Below are 22,189 nucleotides of genomic sequence, written 5' to 3'. Positions count from 1 at the left end.
CTATAATGTTTCTATGGTGACTTCTGTTGAGACGTTGGTACTTTATGGTGTTTATTTCTCTTATAATGTCAATATAATGTCAATATAGTGACTTATAAATTGACTTATATTGATATTATGGTGTTAAGATGAGGCTATAATATCCGTATAGTGACTTCTAATGTGACTCTGGTACTTTATATTGAGTCTATAGTTGTATTGTGTTTAAATCTATAATAATAATAATAATAATAAAAGAACTTTATTGATCCCTGAGGGGGGGATTTGTTTATATATATATATTCTAATAATGATATTACAATATCTAATACAATATATGTAGAAAATAGAAAAGATATACATATAAAAAGTATAAAAAACAGAATAATGTGAGTGTGATCTATGTGTACAACTAGACAGACACACTCCCAGCAGTCAGACACAAGGTGGCAGCAGACAACCTCATGCGTAAAAGCTGACATTTACGCACTCTCTCGCTCCTCCCTTGAAGTAGGCAGCAACCAGCTCGTCATCCTCCTCGTTTGCTCAACACTTTTTGTTGCTGCAGACTCTCACAGGACGTGTATCTATATATATGTGTGTGTGTGTGTGTGTGTGTGTATATGAGAGAGAGAGAGAGAGAGAGAGAGAGAGAGAGAGAGAGAGAGAGAGAGAGAGAGAAAGGGGGGTGTTTGTAGTTTCTTCATTTCTTTCTCTGCTGCTGCTCACAAACTGCCCTCTGGTTTTATTTCTTCCATCGGATACTCACACACACACACACACCTATATCTATTCCTCCTTCACTCGTTCTCGGAAGTTAAAAAAAGAAAGAAAGCTGTTGGTTTGTACTTGGAGGGACTTTTCTTTTGGAGGAACGACTCAAAAAAAGAAAGAAAGCAAGAAGAAGGAGAGAGACAGACAAACCTGGAGGAGGAAAAGGGCGTTCATACTTCGAAGTAACCATGGAAGTTCCTGGTATGCAGGTAAGCTGGAAGGTGGACGCGGATGGCACATTTGAAGGGTTTTTAAGACGTCGTTACGCGCAAACTAAACCAGTTTATCAACAGTGCAAGGGGAGAGGGGGGGGCATTGTGCAACTGCAGGCCGTTTCCTATATGTTTTACAGTAATTACGTGTTGTTTGTCTATATATGTGTGTGTGTTTCAAAATGAACCGTCTTCCACACCCACGGAGGAAGAAAAAGTCTCTGTAATGTTCTTTAAAGCTCATTTTGTTGTTTTAAAGTGAGCTTTAGTAGTTGTTTGTGCCACTCTTTGAGTTTATAGTGGACTTCTGATACATTAATGAGACTTTATACCCCACATTGAGGTTATAGTGGTGTAAATGTCTCTTTAAGATATCTCTAATGTTCTTATAATGTGACTTTGTTCTACTTTATACCGAGTTTAAAGGGGTTTTTATGATGTTTGAATCTCTTAAAATATCTTATGTAATGTTTCTATGGTGACTTTTGTTGTGTTGTTGGTACTCCATACTGACTTTATGGTGTTTATTTCTCATATAATGTCCATATAGTGACTTATACATTGACTTTGTTGCTTCATACTGAGTTTATAGTGAGCTTATGGTGTTAAGTTGAGCCTATAATATTTGTGTAGTGACTTATGATGTGACTCTGGTACTTTATATTGAGTCTCTAGTGATTTTATTGTGTTTAAATCTCTTAAAATAACCTTATAATAATGACAGTAGTGACTTCTACTGTGTTGTTTCTACTCCATACTGTGTTTATATGGACTTTATGGTGTTTATTTCTCTTAATATAGCTGTATAATATTTCTTTAGTGACATTTGAGCCCCATATTGGGTTTATAGTGATTATAAGTTGTTTTATCTCTTAAATTAATCACATAGTAATGACTGATAATGTCATTTAGCTGCTCTAAACTGAGCTTATTGTGACGATATGATGTTTACACCTATCAAGGTGTTCCCTATAGTGTCTTCTGTTGTGTTGTTGGTACTCCAAACTGACCTTAAAGGGCCTTTATAGTGTTTAAATCTCTAAAACTCTCTCTATAATGTTTCTATAGTGACTTGTGTTGTGTTGTTGGCACTCAAAATTGAATTTATAGTGAGCTTAAGATGTTTATATCTCCTGTAATATTCATATAGTGATGTTGAACCTCCTATATCTTTATATTTACTCATTATTCTTCATCACACTGACATTAGTGACATTTTGGCACTTTATGGTCCCTGTTATAGTCCTAAAAAAAGGACCTTTTTTTTTGCGATTACGTCACTATTATGTTAATGCCATATTCTCACAGTGACTCGTTGCATCAGAGCTTGTTTAAAATGTATTTATAGCTCACTATCTGTATCTACTTTATGGGTTATAATAGAGCTGCACTCATACGGAGAAGCTAGGTGTGTCTGTGCCCCTGTGATATTCCTTTACTGACCTATATTGTGTCTCCTCAACAGTGACTTTTTACAGTTTAACACATTTTTATTTGACATTTTGTTCCCTATATGTGGTTTTAACATTAGATTTGTATTAGAACCCATCAAACGTTCTCTAGGCTAACACTTGCTGTCGATTGCTGAAGGTGAATCAGTAGATCGACTGTGTTCCTCCCGCCTAAACAAGGTGTGTAGGGTGAGTTATAAGCCTCCGTTCGGCCTCCTGTTTGGCCGGCTCTCAGGTGTGTCTACCTGTGGGACTTGCTGCCTGGCTGTCAGCTCACTCGCTCTGCCTGCTCTGTTCGCCCCAGGTGGGTGGGGCGGAAGTGGTGTCGAAGGCCAGGTTGAGTCAACACACACCTGACACCCGGCAGCTGCTGCAGCGAAGACAGAAATATGTGTTGTACCTGCGAAGGGAAAGACTGATGATGGATGGTGGGATATAATGTTTGTAATGCTGAAAAAAAACTGGATTGATCGGCCACGTTTACAGAAGGTTTATTGCAGTTTTAACAGTTGATTATTTGTTGTTTTATGCAAAAATAATGGCTACTAGTTAAAATGTTTAGCCCTTCTGATGTTTTCAGTTATTTGACTGTTGGTCTGTTTGCTCTGTGGTAACCTAAAGCTCCTATAATCAGCTGCACAAGTACTTGAAATTGTATTGAAATTGCAGAAATTGCAGTTTTTTGACGCTAATATGTGACAAACCGGCATTATAATGAAGTCCTGTAGGGCTGCAGAGACACACTGGCCTACAAATCTTCTTCCCCAGATTGAAAAAACACATCTGTTTGGTACATACCTTCAACAAATGTCACATAATATTGTGATGCTGTAACAGTATTTCTTTCTATCTGATTGCAGATACAATCATTTTGAAATGTGCTGCTTTGGCTCTGCCTCTCTCTTGTCTGTAGTTACCGATTGGTTACACGTCATGAGTAATGTTTTTCTTGAAATATAGCTCAAAAGTTCAGTCTTCTTCAGTGTTTTAATTAAATATAATTCTGCTACAAGTAGTCCTGTATTCAGCATCTTAGAGAAGTAAAAGTACAAAAATATTGGAAGTATAGAGTAGCATAAAATGTAAATACTCAAGCAAGTACGTCAAAATTGTTCTTGATTTTTAATTTGAACTGTATATGTCGGTTCCAAATAATGGTTGGTTTCGGTTTTCTTGATTAGATATTGAACATAGTGGAGCATTTAGCTGCTACAGAGTCAGATATATTTCTCAGAAGGGTAAAACAAAGCTAAAAGAAGAGCAGAATTTGGACTTTCATTCATCAGATGCCCAGAAACACACGACGAATCCTGACGTTACTGCGTGTCTGCTAGGCACGATATTAAAAGCAACTGTTCGCTAAGACGTGTTATTGTTTTGGTTACATTTTTGTACACTGATAACATAACCTGTTAGATCATATTATGTTGGATTCCTATCTATTTACGTTGTGTCTGTGACTTGTATTGTTTTGGGCATTTTATTGAATCTCCAAGAGAGATTTAAAGGTTCCTGTGTGGCCACAAGAAGTTACATATGTGTACTTTGGACCTTTGAATCGCCATGACACCTCAGTTTCTTATCAATGCTGCTGTTGTGAAAGCCCATTACTTCAGAAAATGTTTTATAAAGTCCGACCACTATCAGACGGCAGATGTTTTTGTGGGTTTCAGCCTCATCCCACAGGCCGTTCACTGGTTTTCACATCCCTTTCAAGTGAAACATTACACAAAGCTTGATGGAGTTTCGAAACAGTGTCATTATTACACAAGTTTCCCAGCTGACTCTGTTATTTACACTGGTTTTAATATTCCAAGGTAACATTTGGTGCCTCAGGCATCAAATGTTGTATCAACTCTTTCCCACAGCGGATTTTAATGGAGGCGGCCCACCTAGCCTGAAATACAGACCACCTCTGCTTATGTCAGAAGAATTTATACACTTTCATAATGAAAGTGAAACATTACACACGTATTTAATGAGTATTGCAGTTGTTTAGACTTCTAGTAACTAAATTGATCACAAGATTCATAACTCTGGACATGAGAGCGATTTTGCCAGCTGGCAGTTAGCACTTACTGTTACGAGTAAGGCTAAAGACAGTTTAAAAAAGCATAAAACCTGCAGCCTTGAGCTCGCAGAATCGGGATAAAACTTGGTGGCCATGGCTGGGAACCGACTTTCTCAGTTGCGAACAAATTAATTTTTGGTCAAAATGCTCAGAAATGTTTCAAAACTATGGTGTTGGTGGAAGAGACGTAAGAGTAACATTTTGAGACCATGGTTAATGTTTGTGACACCCAGACATTTCCTGTTGCACCATGATCTTGACAGTTGTGGTTTTGAATGAAATATCTCAACAAGTATTGGATGGATTGTCATGAAATTTGGTACAGAAGTTCATGTTGATCTCAGGATGAATTGTAAAAAACGTTCATGATCCCTTCACTATTCATCTAGCGCCATCATCAGATGTACATTTAGGTAATTTATTTATCCAAATACTTGAAAAACTAATGTCTATCAGCCTCTAGCACTGTCATTGTGAGCCTATTAGTATGGCTGATGTTAGCAATTAGTTTAAAGCTCTGTCTAAATACAGCCTAACAGCGCCTGGAGGGCTTGACTGTAGACTCTTGTTTCTGACATTTAACAGACAATGTGACAGATTCAACCATAAAAATAAACGTTACTTGCAGCCCTTTAGGCATCTGTGTCTCTTTTTTTAGTGTTTATAACTTTATGCCTCTGCAGTATATGACGACACCACAAACAGAAACAGTTGTATCCTTATAAAAAGATGATGTGATGGATAGTATGACGCTATGAAAGCACAAAAGCACGTTTGATGACTCGGTTTCATCTACAGCTGATATGATGCAGTTTAAACAGACTTTTATTGTTTCATTGATTGATAACGTGGTGATCGTTTATAGGAAACCCTGACGATGACCAAACATGGTCAAGCACACGGGAACACATTTTTATTGATGCTTATCGTCTTGTTGCTGGATTTGGTTTTACAATCTCGGGTGTCAGTGGAGAGTTTTAGTGTCCTGTAATTGGTTTGCTATTTTAGGTTCCTCTCGATCGGCCAATCAAGTTTTTGGCAAACAGTACAATGACCATTTTATTAGTTGGATATCTGCCAAAAACTGTCAAGATGATAAGCTGGAATTGTTGATCTGATATGAACGAAAGGTTAACTTTGAGACACTGACGTGAGAAGTCGCTCTGTTTTTTCATTCTGATTCACAGTTGTGCTGTGGTGTTAGCTTCTTCCTCCTTTAACTCTGGCCGGTCATGAAGTTACATCAGTCGGTGACAGTCGGCTAAAAATGAGAAGCTGCTACCTTGTTTTTCACAGTCGCAATTAATTTTCATTCCCAAATGCAGCAAAATACTGGAGGCTGTTGACAAGGACAGCCAGTGTCCTTGTTTTGGACTGGATATGTTGGTATTTGCACTTGATCTTTGGCCATTGGTCTGGCCAAATATTGTAGTTGGCCTCGACTGAGTCCAGCAACTTAGTAGTAAAGACGAGACGTGCCATGTAGCTGGTAAATATGGCAAAAGTTCAGGCAGATTTAGGGCAAAGTTTCATATGTGTCGGCCAGAAAGAGAGACATGGGGAGTTCAAACTAACTGCTTCACCTTGCTGAAGTCTTTTTGAGCAACACGATTCCCTAAAGGATTCAAAGATTACGAGTTGACCTCTGACTCCTCTTGAAGAAGGAAAAACATAGAAGAGAGGACTTCCTGTTTCTGGCTAACTCTATACTGTAACTCCTGCGGGAGGTGGGGGGGAGGCAGGGGGGTCAGCTCCTTAAAACTTAAAACTTTCCCGCACTTGTGTTGAACCTCCTCCTCGTAAATCAGTCTGATGTTAACAGGTAATGAAGGTACAGGCCGTCTCCAACGTAGCAGACATTGCAGGGAAGCCATCAGCAAGCGTGTCGACAGAGATGTCCCCGATCAAACACAAGGGAGTGTCCTCATTCTTCTCCTCTTTGTAATTTTTTTACGGCTGCACCTTTTTGTCAGACTTCTAACAGTCAGGCATCCCGTCATGACATAATCACAGGCTCCATCGGACTGAAACTTGAAAGAGGTTTCTATGCTTGTGTGTGTGTTTCTGGGTGAGAAATGATCAGGAGCCGCCAGCCAGAGTTTTGGCTGTTAGTGTGTGAGTCACTTATTCTGTGGTCTGAGTCAGACCAAGTTTTTCTGCTCTCCTCTGTTCTTGTATTCGGGTTGTTTACATTCACATTTTCTACCCAAACTGAAGTCACATGGCCTCACAGATGGCTCCTGTATTGGACGGAGCTTTAGTGACGCATCTATCAGGTCAGATTGGTTGAGTGGTGAATCACTGATGATGTGATTGCAGTCGTAAACATTGTCAAAGACACCAAATATCCAAAGAAAATTGATAAATTAGAAGACCAGAAGACACTAAAGTGGTAATTTAGTTTCAGTTAAAATTACAGCTGAAACAAGTAGTCGATTAATCTTGTTAGTCGATCGAAAGTAAGTTAATCAGCAACTATTTAGGTATTTAATTAGATGATTAAGTCATTTTTCAAGAAAAACCACCACATGCTATCCAGTGTTAGCTTCTTTATCGTGAGAATTTGCTGTTTTTCTTTGTTGAATGTGCTAGTTAATCAATAATTGGTTGGTTTTTTTTGGACTGTTGATCAGATGAAACAACTTCTTTGCTCTATTATAGTATTAAAAAATAATTGGCAGATCAGTTGAGAATGCAAAGACTTTTTAGTGGCAGCCCTGGTTTAAAATGCTCCAGTCTTAATTTAGTTAACTGTTATTTGTATTGCGCCGAATCATAACACAAGTTATGACACTTTCCATATAGAGCAGGTCTAAACTTGTCCTCCTTCTGAAATTATTTACAGAGGAGATGAGGGATGTGGAGCGAGGTGTCTGCCTCTTGAGCCATAACTGGGAGTTTACTGACTGCTATGGAGGTAGTTTAACTCTCATGTGCAGGGCTCCAGGGGTGCGACCATGTCGGTCAGGCAAATTTTACCTATCTGTATATACAGTCAAAGCAGCCGGGCAGATACATGGCAGAGGATGAGCTGGAAGGGAAGGAACCAGTTATGTAATTTCAAAATAAAGGTTTCTAATGGACTCAATGAGAGTCACAAGGTAGCCACTCCCTAAAGCACACCTGCTTTAAGGTCTATTTTACTTTAAATTGGACCATAATTTACTAAATGAACATCATGCTGTATGGAAGAAGACTTGAAACTAGAGATTGAGACCTTAAACTCATTAAGAAAATGTTTACTGAGCTCATAAATCAAGAGAGAAGTTGGGTTATTTCTCCATAAGGCTGCATGGTATCGGTGTGTTATTGCTGCCCATTTATGCTAAGCTAAGCTAACCAGCTGCTGGCTGTAGCTTCATATTTTGTGTACACACACAACAGAGTGGTATCAATCTTCAAATTTACTCTCAGTAAGAGAGTAAATGTCAAACTATTGCCTCAACATTCAACAATAGAGATAAAAAAAAAAGCTTTTCAGGTAACAAATGAGGCCACATTGCTGCTCTGTTTTTATAAGGAAACAAACATCACCTTAGACTTGTTGTACATCATATTTTCTTTTCTTTTTCAACGCACCCAGTTTTAGTGGATTCAGTGAGTTGTGGAAAAGTTGTCATGTTGGATGACTCAACACATCATGTCATGTTTTTCAGTTGAGCCTGAAACAGGAAATGTTAAAGAGTGGTGAGATTTTCACATGATGCCTCTCTGCAAAGGTCATTTTTGAGAATGCTGTGTTTGTACTTCCTCCTCCAGCAGCTGTGAACTTTGACCCCTAATACACACACTTAGAACATTTTTTGGGGGGATATTTGGACACCACTTGTTAGTAAAAACATGGATCTCTCGCTGCCTCTCTCACTTACTCGCTCGCGCACACAGTTTCCAGAGCCTTGTCCAAGTTTTCCTGGGCAGCTGAATGTTTGCACGGACCAGGCAGGCCTCACTGACCTCTAAAAACTCTGCCTCGCTCTGTCTATCTGGTGTGGCTTTGACCTGAATCTGGCTCTTATCACCAGCAATTCCCTTATCACCATTTAACCTACAGCTGTAAAACTCAGGTGCATGTTTGTCCAGTTAACAGTCTTCTTTACCGCTGCTCCTCCATAACATTTAAACTCTGTGTGATGTGAAATGTGCTGTAATGAATCTCGGGAACGTTGAGATTTTGCTTGTAGCCGGAGCAAAAGCTTTAAATAACATTTGTGTTGATCCTCTGAAGAAGAGAGGAATGGATTGAAATTGTTGGGAACATTTACTGAATGGAAGAACTAACCTATCTTGCGAAAAGTCAAAGATTTTCGACGGAAATCGGCAAAATCGAACCAAATACTGAACAAGAAACGTTATTGTGCTATTCGCTCTTGTCACTATTTTGGTTAAACTTTGACCTGCTGATGGCTCGGGAAGTCGGGAGATCATCAAAATGATTCGAATTTATAATAATAATAGTTAACTCCGAACCCTACAATGTCCAGCTCATGGTGGCGCTAGAGGAGAAGTGAAGGGTGTACCAAAGTCAGTCGCATTCATCTTCTGGGCTGTCGTAAACATCAGTCCCTCTAATATTTGTTTTGATAAGTGGTGAGCCGACAGACAGATCGGCATTGCGATGATTCCTGTTTGGGGTCAACCTCGTGGCCAGACTGTAATTTCATAAGAAAATGTAGCTTTGTCATTTCTGATGATCATATGATGCATTTACATGAAGTAAACATCAGCTGTGGTTAGTTCATATGAGATCATACAGGTTCCTCTTTTTTTATTATTATTATGTATTTTTGTTATATTTAAATGTTCCACTGTCAGTATTTTCCAGTGTTGTCTGAGATCAGGACATCTGTCATTGAGCTACTGCAGCTAATATATAAAACGTTTCAGGGTCATGTTTGTTTGTCCAGCAGCCCTTCCTGATTTATAGATAGAGATATATAAAGTTACATGAATATGCTGTAAATACATCCATTAACGTCCAACAAACATCAACAGCTAGAGCTGAAACCATTGATTAATTGAGTCACTGATTAATCAGTTGACCGTAATAATATAATTTATGGAGCAAAAATACCAAACATTTGTTGCTCTTCACATAAGAATTTGCTGTTTTTCTCAGTTTTATGCCACTTTAATCAGGGATAGATCCAACATTTAGCCCTTTTCTGGGTAATATTTTTGAGGATAACGTATTTAATTGAGCATAAATATGCTTAAAGTACTCAGATCTTAAGTAAAAGTAGCATTAGCAAATACTCTGTTACATTAAAAGTCCTGTATTCGACATATTACTTAAGTAAAAGTAGAAAAATATTGGAAATTAAATGGAAATACTTAAGAAACTGCACCAAAATTGTACTTTATTTTTACTGCAAATATAATGTCTGTTTCCTTGATTACTAATAATCAATATCTGTATCTGGAAGAAAAAAACATATCGTTCGAGCTCTAATTTTAATATCTTTGGACAAAACAAGTGATGTGAAGATGTCAACTTGAGCTCTTGGAAATCGAATTACAACATTTTCTAGATAAAATAATGAATAAATTGATGAAATAATCAACATATTGATCGTTTTATGCTCTTATTCTTCCATACAGGATGTTTGCTTTGCTTTGACAGAAAGGTTTTTATGTCTCCAGTGATTCTGCTGACGGGTCAGTTATTTTAACCTTTAGTTCGGGTTAATGGATGCTCTGTTTCTTACCTAATTGGTCGTTATTTAATCATTTTCCAGTGTGCTTCCTTGGATTAAAGCTGGGAAATTTTACGGCTCAGGATTCATCCGACTGAGCGACACAATCAAAACACTCTGTTGACATTGTGGCTTTAGTTAAACATTCACCTGAAACACTTTTTTTTTTTTTTTAAATCTAGAAAGTAGGTTTGTTATACGATAAGATCAAATTAAAATTCCCAGACCGCAAGTCGCTAACAGTCGTTTAAAGATTATTTGACCAGCAGTGAAACATTACCTGGAGCTGTTTTTCTGACTGTGACAGACGGTAGTTTTATGTAGAAATACTGAATGTATCCACAGTAACACGCCGGCCCATACGGGCTGTAATGATTGAGCGAGTGTTGAATATTTAACTTCCTCCTCTCCTCTGAATGTTGTTCTTTCACCACGCTGAGACTGAAAGGTCAAAGTGTAACCTCTCAGGTTTATATAATCCCACTGTTGTGTTTTACTTATTTTATGTTTATACTAAACTTTCACCTGTTTGTGTGTGTTACATTAATGGATGTTTTGGATTATTATCTCTGCACATCGCTCATATTCTTTATACTGAGGACATTTGCACACTCTAACCTTTTAATTTAGCTCTTTTCATATTAAAAACATATATTTTACATGTTTTTAATCATATTTTTCATATTTTTACTGTAAATTTCTTTTTTTATCTTTACATTTACTTCAGAACTTGTTTTTTTCTCTATTTATGTAGAGATTGGAGATCAGAAATGAACTGTGCTGTGATTCGTAACGCGATACATGGGTCGTTTTTGAGAATCAATACAATATCACACAACAAAATATTATGATAATAAGTCTAATTCTTTGTGTGTGATAAACCTACTTGGCAATAAATCTGATTCTGATTCTGTTGGATAGTAAATTTTAACTTCTATATATCAAATAAATATGAAAACAGTTTTCCAAACGTACCCTGGGAACTGGCTGAAAATAACCTTATTGCGTACACACACACACACACACACACACACACACACACACACACACACACACACACATGCAAATATCACTATTGGAACATTCAAATGTGACTCGCAGTCAATCTGCCTTTGTTAGCGGGCCTAGCTCCTTGCATTGTGTTGCCAGTCGGTAGAGGTGGGCGATAAATATCGTTTGCGATAATATCGTCATTGTTGTTTTGACGATGTGCAAATTTCCATTATCGAGTATTTAAATTACTTCGACAAAAACAATGAAACGCCCGCGGAAACTCCTCACATCCATTAATACACGGTGCAGCAGCGCTCTCTACAGCATGGCAGGATTCAGTCACACCACTAGTGGGCTTACGTGACTTTTAACACCGCTGGGCGTTCGGAAAATGAGTTTTTGAGCTCTCTCAGCGCTGTAAACGCGTTTGGTGGACACAAGTTCAGCTCAGACAATTCTAATCACATTTTAAAGGATATCGACTGATTATCGTTATCGCCAAAATCCCCAAAAATATTGAGATATTATTTTTTGCCCATATCGCCCACCCCTACCAGTCGGTGTAAATATAGCTTCGGTCCAGATTAAAACAGATCAACAACTACTGGATGGATTTAACTTGTCCAATACTTTTGATTTATTTTATTTACCAAATAAATGCAAAAACTAATGCTTCAACCTCAGTTGATACTTTGTGAGAAGTTCTAATTAGAAACTGTTAGTGTGCTAAGCAATAGCATGGCCACCTTCCCTCTGTAGCTTTAAGTAAAAACTTTAGTTTTGCTAAAGATCTGCAGTAAAAATCTCTTCTCATATAGGACTAACTATTGAACGTCAGTACTGGTTTTTATTAACAGTGACTGAAATGTGTCTGTGGCACCGAGTATCAAACTGTTCCTGATTTTAAATACAATTATTTGCCGTTTGTTATTATTTTATTGAAGCAAAGTTTGAGAAAAAGCCTCGTTTGTGTTTATATTTCTGATTGTACCGACTCAAAGTATTGATTCGTACTAACAGCTTTTTTTTTGTCTTCTGGGAGAAAACAAAGATGAATGTTTAATGTAGTTATAACCACAGAGACATTACACCAGTGTGTCTTTTCTTTATCATCAGCTGGTTTGTGAAAGACGGTTAAAAAAAATTCAAAGCTGACTTTCTAATGAAAGCTATTAGGATGAGAGAGTCCACAGTCTCTGGCTCATGGCCTCCAGGGAAACCCCACTGTTGGATATTGCACTATTACATCATAACGGATATCTAAACAGACAGTTTCTGCACTTCCTTATTGGCTCGAGTTGAATCGTGCAGTTCGATTTTTTCCCTTGGATGAAACATAAACACACAGAAGACATTAATTACTAACACTGAGAGTATTAAGAAATTGACGAAAACACAATTTCTACACTTATATTTTCATTTTATTTAGATTATTTTAATAAAGAAACGGCTGAAACTACAGATTCTTAAATAATTAGTGTCTATAAAACCCACAATCAGTCCCACAGGTGTTTAAAATACCTGTGAGACTGATTAGAGCTCTGATTTTTTGGTTTAAGATGGGTGCCGGGAATTGTGTGTCGCTAATCTCTGTGTGCTTACGGGAATGATAAAGACGTCCAGTACGTTTGTCCTGTAATTAACAGCTGTAAAAGAAAACGAGAGACGCCCAAACACACAAACAGAAACTCGGAACTGTGTTTTATTCTTTATATTAAGGTACACATATGCACCATTAAGTAGCCTGTTACCATTTATATTAGTAACATATTGGTTCTTTATTATAAAGCCTTATTCTATTTTTCAGCATGATCATATTATACAACTACAAGGCCCTTTTTTACTAACAGTTCCCCCTCAAAAACCTCCTAATTACTGCTTTTTGATAGTAACTAAGTGACATATTTTGTGCATATTATATTAAAAACTGTACAATTAGCTCAAATTGTGAACTAAAATTAGTGATTTGATGGAATTTTGAGCAGATTATTTCCAGTTTAGGGAAGTTTTTACACAATTTTCTGTCTATATTATGTATTTTTTTATCATTTTTTAACAATCATACAGATTTTATAGGCTTCTTTTTTCACAAATGCAATGTTTTCTTCTCCCTGATACTTGGCTGTTGTTCTCTAAGTCTATTTATTTTAGGTTTTCTTGCATCCCTTAACATTCAGAAGGCCTCACAACCCCTAGTGGGGGGTCCCGACCCCGAGGTTGGGAACCACTGGTCTGTTCTTATGTAACAAAACACATAACTGCAAGTGTGTCCAAATAACTCTGAATTAAGTCTTTGTAACTCTGAATATCTATCTTTATCTTCTTTTTTTTATTAGAGTGGGGAACTTATTCTGAGTTAGAAAGACTTCATTCAGAGTTATTTGGACTCTAATAACACTTGTTGTTCTGTTACATAAGAATAGACCATATTTATTAAATGTTACTTGGGTCATTATGTAATAGGTCTGTTGGCATGTGGATGAGAGGGAACTTCTCTACTCTGGCACATTTATTGCTAGGGTGCTAATGGTGACAGACGCCATCAACAAGATTATTAGGGTTGAATGTCTGGGCGTCATTAATGTAAATGTACAAAATAGCGAATATAGTGAATTTTGTTACTCAGAACGCTGCTTTATTAAAGAATATGTTAAATGTTAAATAATTGAACATATAGATTGCATTGTCAACCAATCCTAGAGACAAACACTCAGAAAATAAAGAATTAAATAAATAGCTAGACCTCAGTATTGTAAGAACTACAATCCTTTTTGCATTATATACCTGGAAAAAACAGTTTGGGTGACATACACGCTGATACCGGTACGTCAGTAGGTCGATATCGATCAATATCGGCTCTAATAGGCAGATCAATGTTGCCATCTTTAGAGCTGAACTGCTTGCGCGGCTAAAAATAATTAGAGTTTAACTAAAAAGTTTTATTGCTCGTTATATGATTATTTACAGGCTTCTTACTTCTTCTGGTTGTATGATTGTAAACAAACTTGTTGTTTTCTAATGAGGCACCTTTTTTATGGTCTGTTTTATTCTTGGAAGACCGATATTAAGATTTAAGATGTGTTCTTTAAAGATTTATTTCACTTAAGTCCAAAAAAGTCCAAAAATAAAGAATATTAATGATTAAAAAAACAATTCTCAGCCTTAATTATGGGACGTTAGACATGTTTTGTATTATTTTGGATGAAGTATCACTTGTTTAACATACAGTATCGTATTTTAAGGGTATTTCTATTGTGATAATTGACAGTGAAGAGACAGGAAACAGTGAAAATAAGGCGTATGACCTGCATTATGCATCAGAGGTCGAATAGGGGACGTTGTGGTTAGATGGTATATGCACGTTTTAAACCAGGACTCCCTTAAACATTATAGACTGTACTAGAAGTTACATAAAAGTTGAATTTAACTTAATTATAATAGGAAATTACATACATTTAGTGACTTTGAAACCTCAGTTATGCCATCATAGATGGTTTAATGTACTGCGATACCGGCATTGTCCTCGTAAAAGCTTTCATATTATTGTATGTTATTGTCTTTTTTTTTTGTTCTCCTCCTCTGTAGTCGCTGTTTTCTGCTCGTCTCTCTGCACCGAGCTGGAAGTATCATTAGACTGTAACCGCTGTGTTTGCTGACTGGGTGTGGCAACATTGTGGGCACTGAGTGTGTTGTGACTGTTCCTTTTTTTAGTTCAGAGAGGAAACTCAAACAGCATCGTATCATATGTTTCACTGGGTGTGTTTTTTATTAAAAAATGCTTCTTCCTAAACAATTCTTGGGGGTTTTAAGAACAAAATGTGAGTGTGTTTCATAGTCTGTGACTTGCAAGTGCTTGTTGAAGCCAATTGTGGGTTTTGTAACTAACTTATTGCAGTTTTTTCTGACTTATATTGCAAATTTATTGCAATTATTTTCTTTAAAATGTCAGAAAATAGTGCGAAATGTTCATTTTAGTTCCCCCTAATGTCATAAAATGTCTCGTTATGTCCAACAAATAGTTTAAAACCACAATTATATTCACTTTATTATCATGTAAGATAAAGAAAAGCAGCAAATCCTCTAAGGAACTAAGAACAGTTTTACTTAATAGATTAAATAAACGATAAATTGATTGTCAGAAAAGCTGCAGATAATGTTTCAGTCAATCAAACGAGGTCTAATTGATTAAATAAATAAACATTTCACCCTATACCAAGATCAGACTTATAGCCTGTATACAAAGTTAAGTGTAACTCACATTTAGCAAGATATTACAGTAATATAATTACTTAATATGTTTAAATAAAAATCTTCATGATATTGAAGTGAGGTTAACATTTGAAGGAAGAAATAACATGAGAAGTTGACTTTGCCTGCGTAGTTCAACAGTGTTTGGTTTAGGCGGTAGCTAATGGTCCCTAATATTAACTTAGCAAAGTTTAACTGACTGACTGAGTTTGCTGACTTTATTTGTTTTCCCCACTTGTGCCACTGTTACACTGTACCGTTGTATATTTCACAGATATAAATCCTTGGTTTTGGCCCTTGGTTTAGCGTTTTAAACGGTTAGCAACTGCTAATTCATTGCTGTTCAAAATAAAATACAGAAGCTTAAACAGAAAGCTAAAATAAAAATGAAACAGTTTAATTAACTGAACAAATTGTGTGTTTTTATGGATATTATGCTCAAAAACTAACTAAGTCATGGTCCTCGGAGGATGAATCCTACTACTTTTTGGTGACTTATGCACCTTTTTCCATTTGTGCACAAGAAAACAACATATTTTGATTTCATTAGCATCTTGAGCAGCTCAATTGTGACCTCATATATTGTTACGTATTTATATTTACGGTGAAAACCACATTAATGAAGTCTTCACTGTGACGTTCGATTCCTGCAAACTCGCTGCCTTTTCTTTGAGTTGTACAACCGCAGCGGTAACAGTGCAGAGTTTAGGAAACAAATGTAAGTCAGTGGAAAGTCCTCTGAGGTGTGTGTGTGTGTGTGTGTGTGTGTGTGTGTGTGTGTGTGTGTGTGTGTGTGTGTGTGTGTGTGTGTGTGTGTGTGTGTGTGTGTGTGTGTGTGTGGTCTGGCAGCTGTGTGTTCAGTTCCTGTTATCTTTAAACCGTCATGCTGGCTTCCTTCTGTGTTTTTATGGTTTTTTTTGTGTGTGTGTGTGTGTGTGTGTGTGTGTGTGTGTGTGTGTGTGTGTGTGTGTGTGTGTGTGTGGTGACTTTGTGCAGCACTGTGGTGACAACATGGCTGACGTGTTGTGTGTAAGTGAGCAAATGAGAGTCAAAGTCTCTGGGAATGTGATGGAAATCTTACTTTTATGTGCAAGATTTTACCCAAATTACTATTATTGTTATCTTTTATAATTTATTTTGAAAATCCCGTATGCTATACAATGCTACACTCACTACATTTTGTATTTATAGATTATTTTTTTACTATATTTTGTTCAGTTTTATGTGCAGTTTCTTCTAAATAATTGAATTATTGTGTGAATATAAACTAATATTAATCACATTTTGTCTTTTCTCTCCTTGTTTCCTCTCTTCTCAGAGTACTCAGATCGATCCGGAGGAGTTGTTCACCAAATTGGATCGCATTGGAAAGGGATCTTTTGGAGAGGTGTGTGTGTGTGTGTGTGTGTGTGTGTGTGTGTGTGTGTAATTATGCACTTTTTATTTTATTTTGAAAGCTGGTTGGTTTTTAAAGCTTTTACACAGCCGACACGTACAGAATAACACATTCACCGGGTTAATCTCTGCTGCCTGTCCTTGGGCCTCTGAACCGATCCAGTCCGTTAAGATGCATTAAAGCTGCAGTAGGTAACTTTTAGAAAAATAAAAAGTCATTTTTGCTTAAACTTTCACTATATTCTGACAGTAGAACATGAGAGAGATAATCGGTGAAAAAATTAGCTTCCTCTGGCTCGTTTTAGTGCTTCTTAATGGCATTTTTAAGAGTTCACCGGGCCCGAATAAAAACAACCAATCAAAGCCAAGGAAGATCGTTAATTGTGGAGTCTAACTCCCAGATTGCCAAATACGACAAAAAGAGACTCAACCATCTTCGAGCCTCCAACCCAAAGTGTCTTTTTATCTTTCTCTGCTCTGATTGGTTGTTTTCATTCGGAGCACTAAAACGAGCCAGAGGAAGCAGATTTTTTCACAGATGATCTGTCTCATGTCCTAATTTAAGAATATAGTGAAAGTTTCAGCAAAATCACAAAAAGTTAATTTATTAAAAGTTACCTACTGCAGCTTTAATACATTAGAAACTAATTGAGGCTAAGGTGTTGTTAATAGCTTCACTTCCAGCTCTCCTTTATACCGTCGACTCATTCTCTTGTCTCTTTTTCCTGCTGCAGGTGTTCAAAGGTATCGATAACCGCACTCAGAGCGTCGTAGCCATTAAGACCATCGACCTGGAGGAGGCTGAGGACGAGATCGAGGACATCCAGCAGGAGATCACGGTTCTCAGTCAGTGCGACAGTCCGTACATCACCAAGTACTACGGCTCCTATCTGAAGGTACGACACAGTTCACGTTCTTCTAAAATGTAGCCTGTAATCTGGAGAAGTTAATAATCTGATGGGTAAATATTAAGGTTTTTAAGGGCTACATGCAGCTTATTTTGATTAATTATCTACTTCTTCATTTGTATTTTCTCTGAATTTAGAAGATGAATTCTCTCTATTTCAGGGCAGTAAACTATGGATCATCATGGAGTATCTCGGCGGAGGTTCAGCGCTCGACTTGGTGAGTGTTTAAGTGGTTTATTGATCTAATTCAGTAGAATAAAACACTGAACAAGATCCAGAAGATGCAACTCTTATAAGATTCAGATGCTGGCTATAGCGCCAACTTCTGGAGGTTTGTTCCTCCAGTTTATTATAGAAAGTTTAGTAATATTCTGTAATGTATGGTAGCTTTTAATTCATGATAATTCACTTTTGTGTCCATATAAATCCACAAAAAAGTGACAACAAAATAGAAAAGTTCAAACTTTATCAAAAAAAATCGTAACCTTATTTGCTGAGGAAAATTTTAGGTCCGTGAAGTTGAGGAAGTAGATGAATAAAACATAAAGAATGTGTCTTTTAATTTTCTGTGTTGAGTCTTGCCTCGGATGAAACCGAACAGGGTGTGTTTGAGTTCCTGCATACAGCCTCCGGCACATCGGTGAGTGTTTTACATCTGTGTCATCACTTGACGTGTGTGTGTGTGTGTGTGTGTGTGTGTGTGTGTGTGTGTGTGTGTGTGTGTGTGTGTGTGTGTGTGTGTGTGTGTGTGTGTGTGTGTGTGTGTGTGTGTGTGTGTGTGTGTGTGTGTGTGTGTGTGTGTGTGTGTGTGTGTGTGTGTGTGTGTGTGTGTGTGTGTGTGTGCAGCTGCGGGCGGGTCCATTTGATGAGGCTCAGATTGCCACCATGCTGAAGGAGATCCTGAAGGGCCTCGACTACCTGCACTCTGAGAAGAAGATCCACAGAGACATTAAAGGTAAAACACTCAGCTGCTTATAGAGTGTGTAGCCGCGTATCTTCTACCTTTTTATATTTGAAATAGTAATCAGTGACTTCAGTATTCAGTTTGTGGACTTGTAAAAGACACATTTAAAAAGAGAAATTGGACAAAATTGCTGCAGATATTCTGACTTTTAGGGTGTGTTTGAAATCGCATACTAATATACTTAGTTAACCTAAAGTAGCTTAGTCTGTAGGGACTTGGGAACCGGAGGGTCGCCGGTTCAAGTCCAGCACAAAGCACAGTATCGAGTGTGGACTGGCAGCCGGAGAGGTTTCAGTTCCACCTCCTGTGCACTGCTGAGGTGCCCTTGAGCAAGGCACCCAACCCCTAACTTTTTTCATACAAACATGCAGCCCAAAGTGCAAAGCAAAGAAACAACACTTAAAAATAAAATAAAAACCAAAGATTAAAACCTAAAAACTAACTCCAAACTGAAAGCCAGATTAAAAAAGTTTTTTAATTTCCTTTTAATAACAGAGAGAGCTTGCCGTTCTAATATCCAGAGGCGATGAGTTCCTCAGTTTATAGGAATACAAAACAAAAGGCTCACTCTCACTTTTATGGGACACATAAGGGAACATTTAAAAGGGAAGCATTGGAGGACATGGGTGATGGCTGGAGCATAAAATGAAAGAAAGGTCATTTAAAAGCTTTAAAAACAAGTAAAATTACTTTAAAAATCAATTCTAAAAGAGACAGACAGCCAATCAATCAGTATGTACACCCTGCCTCCCCCGCTGGATCTTCTGGAGCTTCTTAACTCTGGAAACATTTGAATTTAGTGATGAAATAACTAAAAATTAACTGAAGTCTGAAGAGATGCAACGCATTATGGGGCGGTTCAGTATGTGCAGTAAGCTAAATATATTATTTTAGTCTAGTATATTTCTTATATACACAGAATTTCTACAACATAATCAATTTGACGTCATACTTGGTAGAAATAGTTGTTGTAGCATGTGTCAAGCTTAAAAAAAACACTACATTTCCCATAATGCAACTGAAAAGCATCTGTCATTAGACCCCTCCTTACTGCCAAACCCCCACTTCCTCCAGTTTGTTTAGATGTTTTGTTGAGGCGTTTTTAGTAACAAGATGACGACTATTAATAATAATAATAATAATAACGTACATACACCATAACAAATCACCTGGAGATACTGTATTTGTTATCTAAGCTTGATTTTAAATTAATAACATTAAAGCAACCAAACGTTGGCCTGAAGAGACAGAAAGAGGAAATTAATCTTTATTGATTTATATTTGATGCCGAATTGACCAGAAGACCGTTATTAATTATCCCTCTTTAGCTCGTGTTTCTAGAGTTGACGTGTTTTTACGCACACGTTAGGAATTGTTAATATGTGATGTTTTTTAAAGGGAGTTTGGTGCAGGGAGCTTTTAGTTGAATTCTAACTGATAATATGTATAGTTTTTTAACGTTTCGTCGGCCTATACAAGTGTTTCTAGAGGCTTTGCAGTACTTTTATTGACTTTAACATGTAAACTTTCACAAAAATTCACAATTTTAAAGCCACTGTGTGTTAGAATTTCTGACTTGAGGACCCCTGGTGGTAGAATAGAAAATATTTGACCATTTTACGCTGTGATTGTATCTGTTTACTATAAACAACCACTTAAGTAATCAGAATAATGTGAAAAAGTTGATCTAATTATATTGAAATTCCAAATTTACTTGTTTTATTTGCAAAACTCTTAAAAAAAACCAGTGTATGGATACAGTCACAAACCAAAATCTGTGATAATAAAGATATAAATTCTCTGTTTAGCCGCCAACGTCCTGCTGTCGGAGCACGGTCAGGTGAAGCTGGCGGACTTCGGGGTGGCCGGTCAGCTGACGGACACGCAGATCAAGAGGGAAACCTTCGTGGGAACGCCGTTCTGGATGGCGCCAGAGGTCATCCAGCAGTCGGCCTACGACTCCAAGGTAAGACATGTTTATATTAAGATAAACTGTCACAACTTCTTCATCCACTTAAAGGACATTTTACAACTTTAATAGGGTTAAAGTTTAATAAGCTTCTATTAATGTTATTTGTTGTTGTTGTTTATTTTTATAGTAAATATCTGAACAGTTCTATGTTTCGTGTTTATTTATCCACTGCTGTCTGAAATCAAGGATCTATTAATTTAAATATTACTATAAATGAATATCTGCTGCTGTTATTACTGTAGATTTCACTGTAGCTGAACGTCAGTTGCTGTAAATTGGTTATATATATTAATTTCAATCATCTTTATTTACTGGTTTTAAGCGTATTTATCGCCTGTCCCTTTGAATCCCTTATTTAATATAATAAAGGTTTAACTTTCTGCATTCAGAAGTAATTTAAAGCTATAAATAACTAACATTCAAGAGTAATTTTACTTATTTAATCACCTGTTGTTGACTCTAAGCTGCAGTTTCGAGTGGCAGTTTCTATTTTTATTCAACAACCTGCAGCTTAAACCTAAAAAAAATAAGCAGCAGATATAAAATGTTGATTAAATAACTGACACCGTTTTATATTTCACAATCTACTTGAGCATCCTGAATCAGAGCTGATCACTATCAATCGACATAATCAAAAAAATGTGTACGTGGGAAATGTTCCAGTAACTGACATGTCAAGCAGATGGTTTCTCTTGATTTGAGTCACCAATCTGTTCATCTTGTTGAGCTACAGTTTACTGATAGACTGATAGAAGACACACAGCCAAAAAGCTGAATTATATAATCTTATATATCATATAAGTATGATCTGGTGGACGAGGAAATGGACTTTGCTGCAGTTTGCATGTGATATTTGTGTATCGTTTTTTTATTTTTAGGACATTTATGGTGAAACCGAAGACACATTTCCATATAGTTCACAGTAAAGTTCTTGTATTCGTACTAATTAGCTGCAGTTGATCTAATGTGCTGCTGGTGGAAAGTGGCACCATGAATGTTAAACAGCACTTAAAAAAGGTATTTGTTATCATTTGTTAGAGTTAAAAAGGTAATTTCGGACCTTATTTTCCTGTCTTATTATATTCATGATGGATAAAAGAGTAGAGAGTTATTATCTGCTAAACCTCATGAGCACAAAAAAGCATAAATCTTTAGTTTCTTTGCAGACAGTTGCACACATCGATTAAAGGTGTTTGTGTTTGCCGCTGACTGGCTTAGACTATTAAAAGTGTCGGACAACGCGACACTGTAGAAAAACACGTCTAACCTTGAATTATCTACGATAAATATGTCGGGGTTTTTTTGCGCTGTCACCGGCTCCGTCTCTTATTATTTCCTATTCATTTCAATTTACTTCTATTTGTTAAAGAAAACGTGTGACTCTCCCCCCTCCCGAATGTACACTTGGATTCGCCCGGTTCTCTTCAGACGTCTCAGATCCTCTTAGAGACTTTATTTCTAAGAAGCCACTCGCACTAAATTCCATAAATTATAGTGATTAATTGTAGTTATTATTTAAAATCAAGATA

At 37.0% G+C, this 22,189-nt stretch overlaps 1 protein-coding gene across 2 annotated transcripts in view; it reads left to right on the top strand.

Annotated features, from left to right (window-relative positions):
- Positions 1-548: 548 nt before the first annotated feature.
- stk26 (serine/threonine protein kinase 26) overlaps positions 549-22,189 on the top strand; it is a 32,201-nt gene continuing 10,560 nt past the window's right edge. For both annotated transcript variants that reach the window (XM_051400086.1, XM_051400085.1), the window contains exons 1-6: positions 549-962; positions 16,740-16,808; positions 17,551-17,712; positions 17,885-17,941; positions 18,571-18,679; positions 20,497-20,654. In XM_051400086.1, the coding sequence (XP_051256046.1) occupies positions 942-962; positions 16,740-16,808; positions 17,551-17,712; positions 17,885-17,941; positions 18,571-18,679; positions 20,497-20,654 (576 nt within the window). In that variant the 5' untranslated portion in view covers positions 549-941. The remainder of the gene's footprint in view (positions 963-16,739; positions 16,809-17,550; positions 17,713-17,884; positions 17,942-18,570; positions 18,680-20,496; positions 20,655-22,189) is intronic.

The sequence above is a fragment of the Dicentrarchus labrax genome, unplaced genomic scaffold, assembly GCF_905237075.1.
Source record: "Dicentrarchus labrax unplaced genomic scaffold, dlabrax2021, whole genome shotgun sequence".
NCBI classification, from domain to species: Eukaryota; Metazoa; Chordata; class Actinopteri; family Moronidae; genus Dicentrarchus; species Dicentrarchus labrax.
The sequence above is the reverse complement of the archived record's forward strand: the minus strand, read 5'-3'. Positions and strand labels throughout refer to the sequence as shown.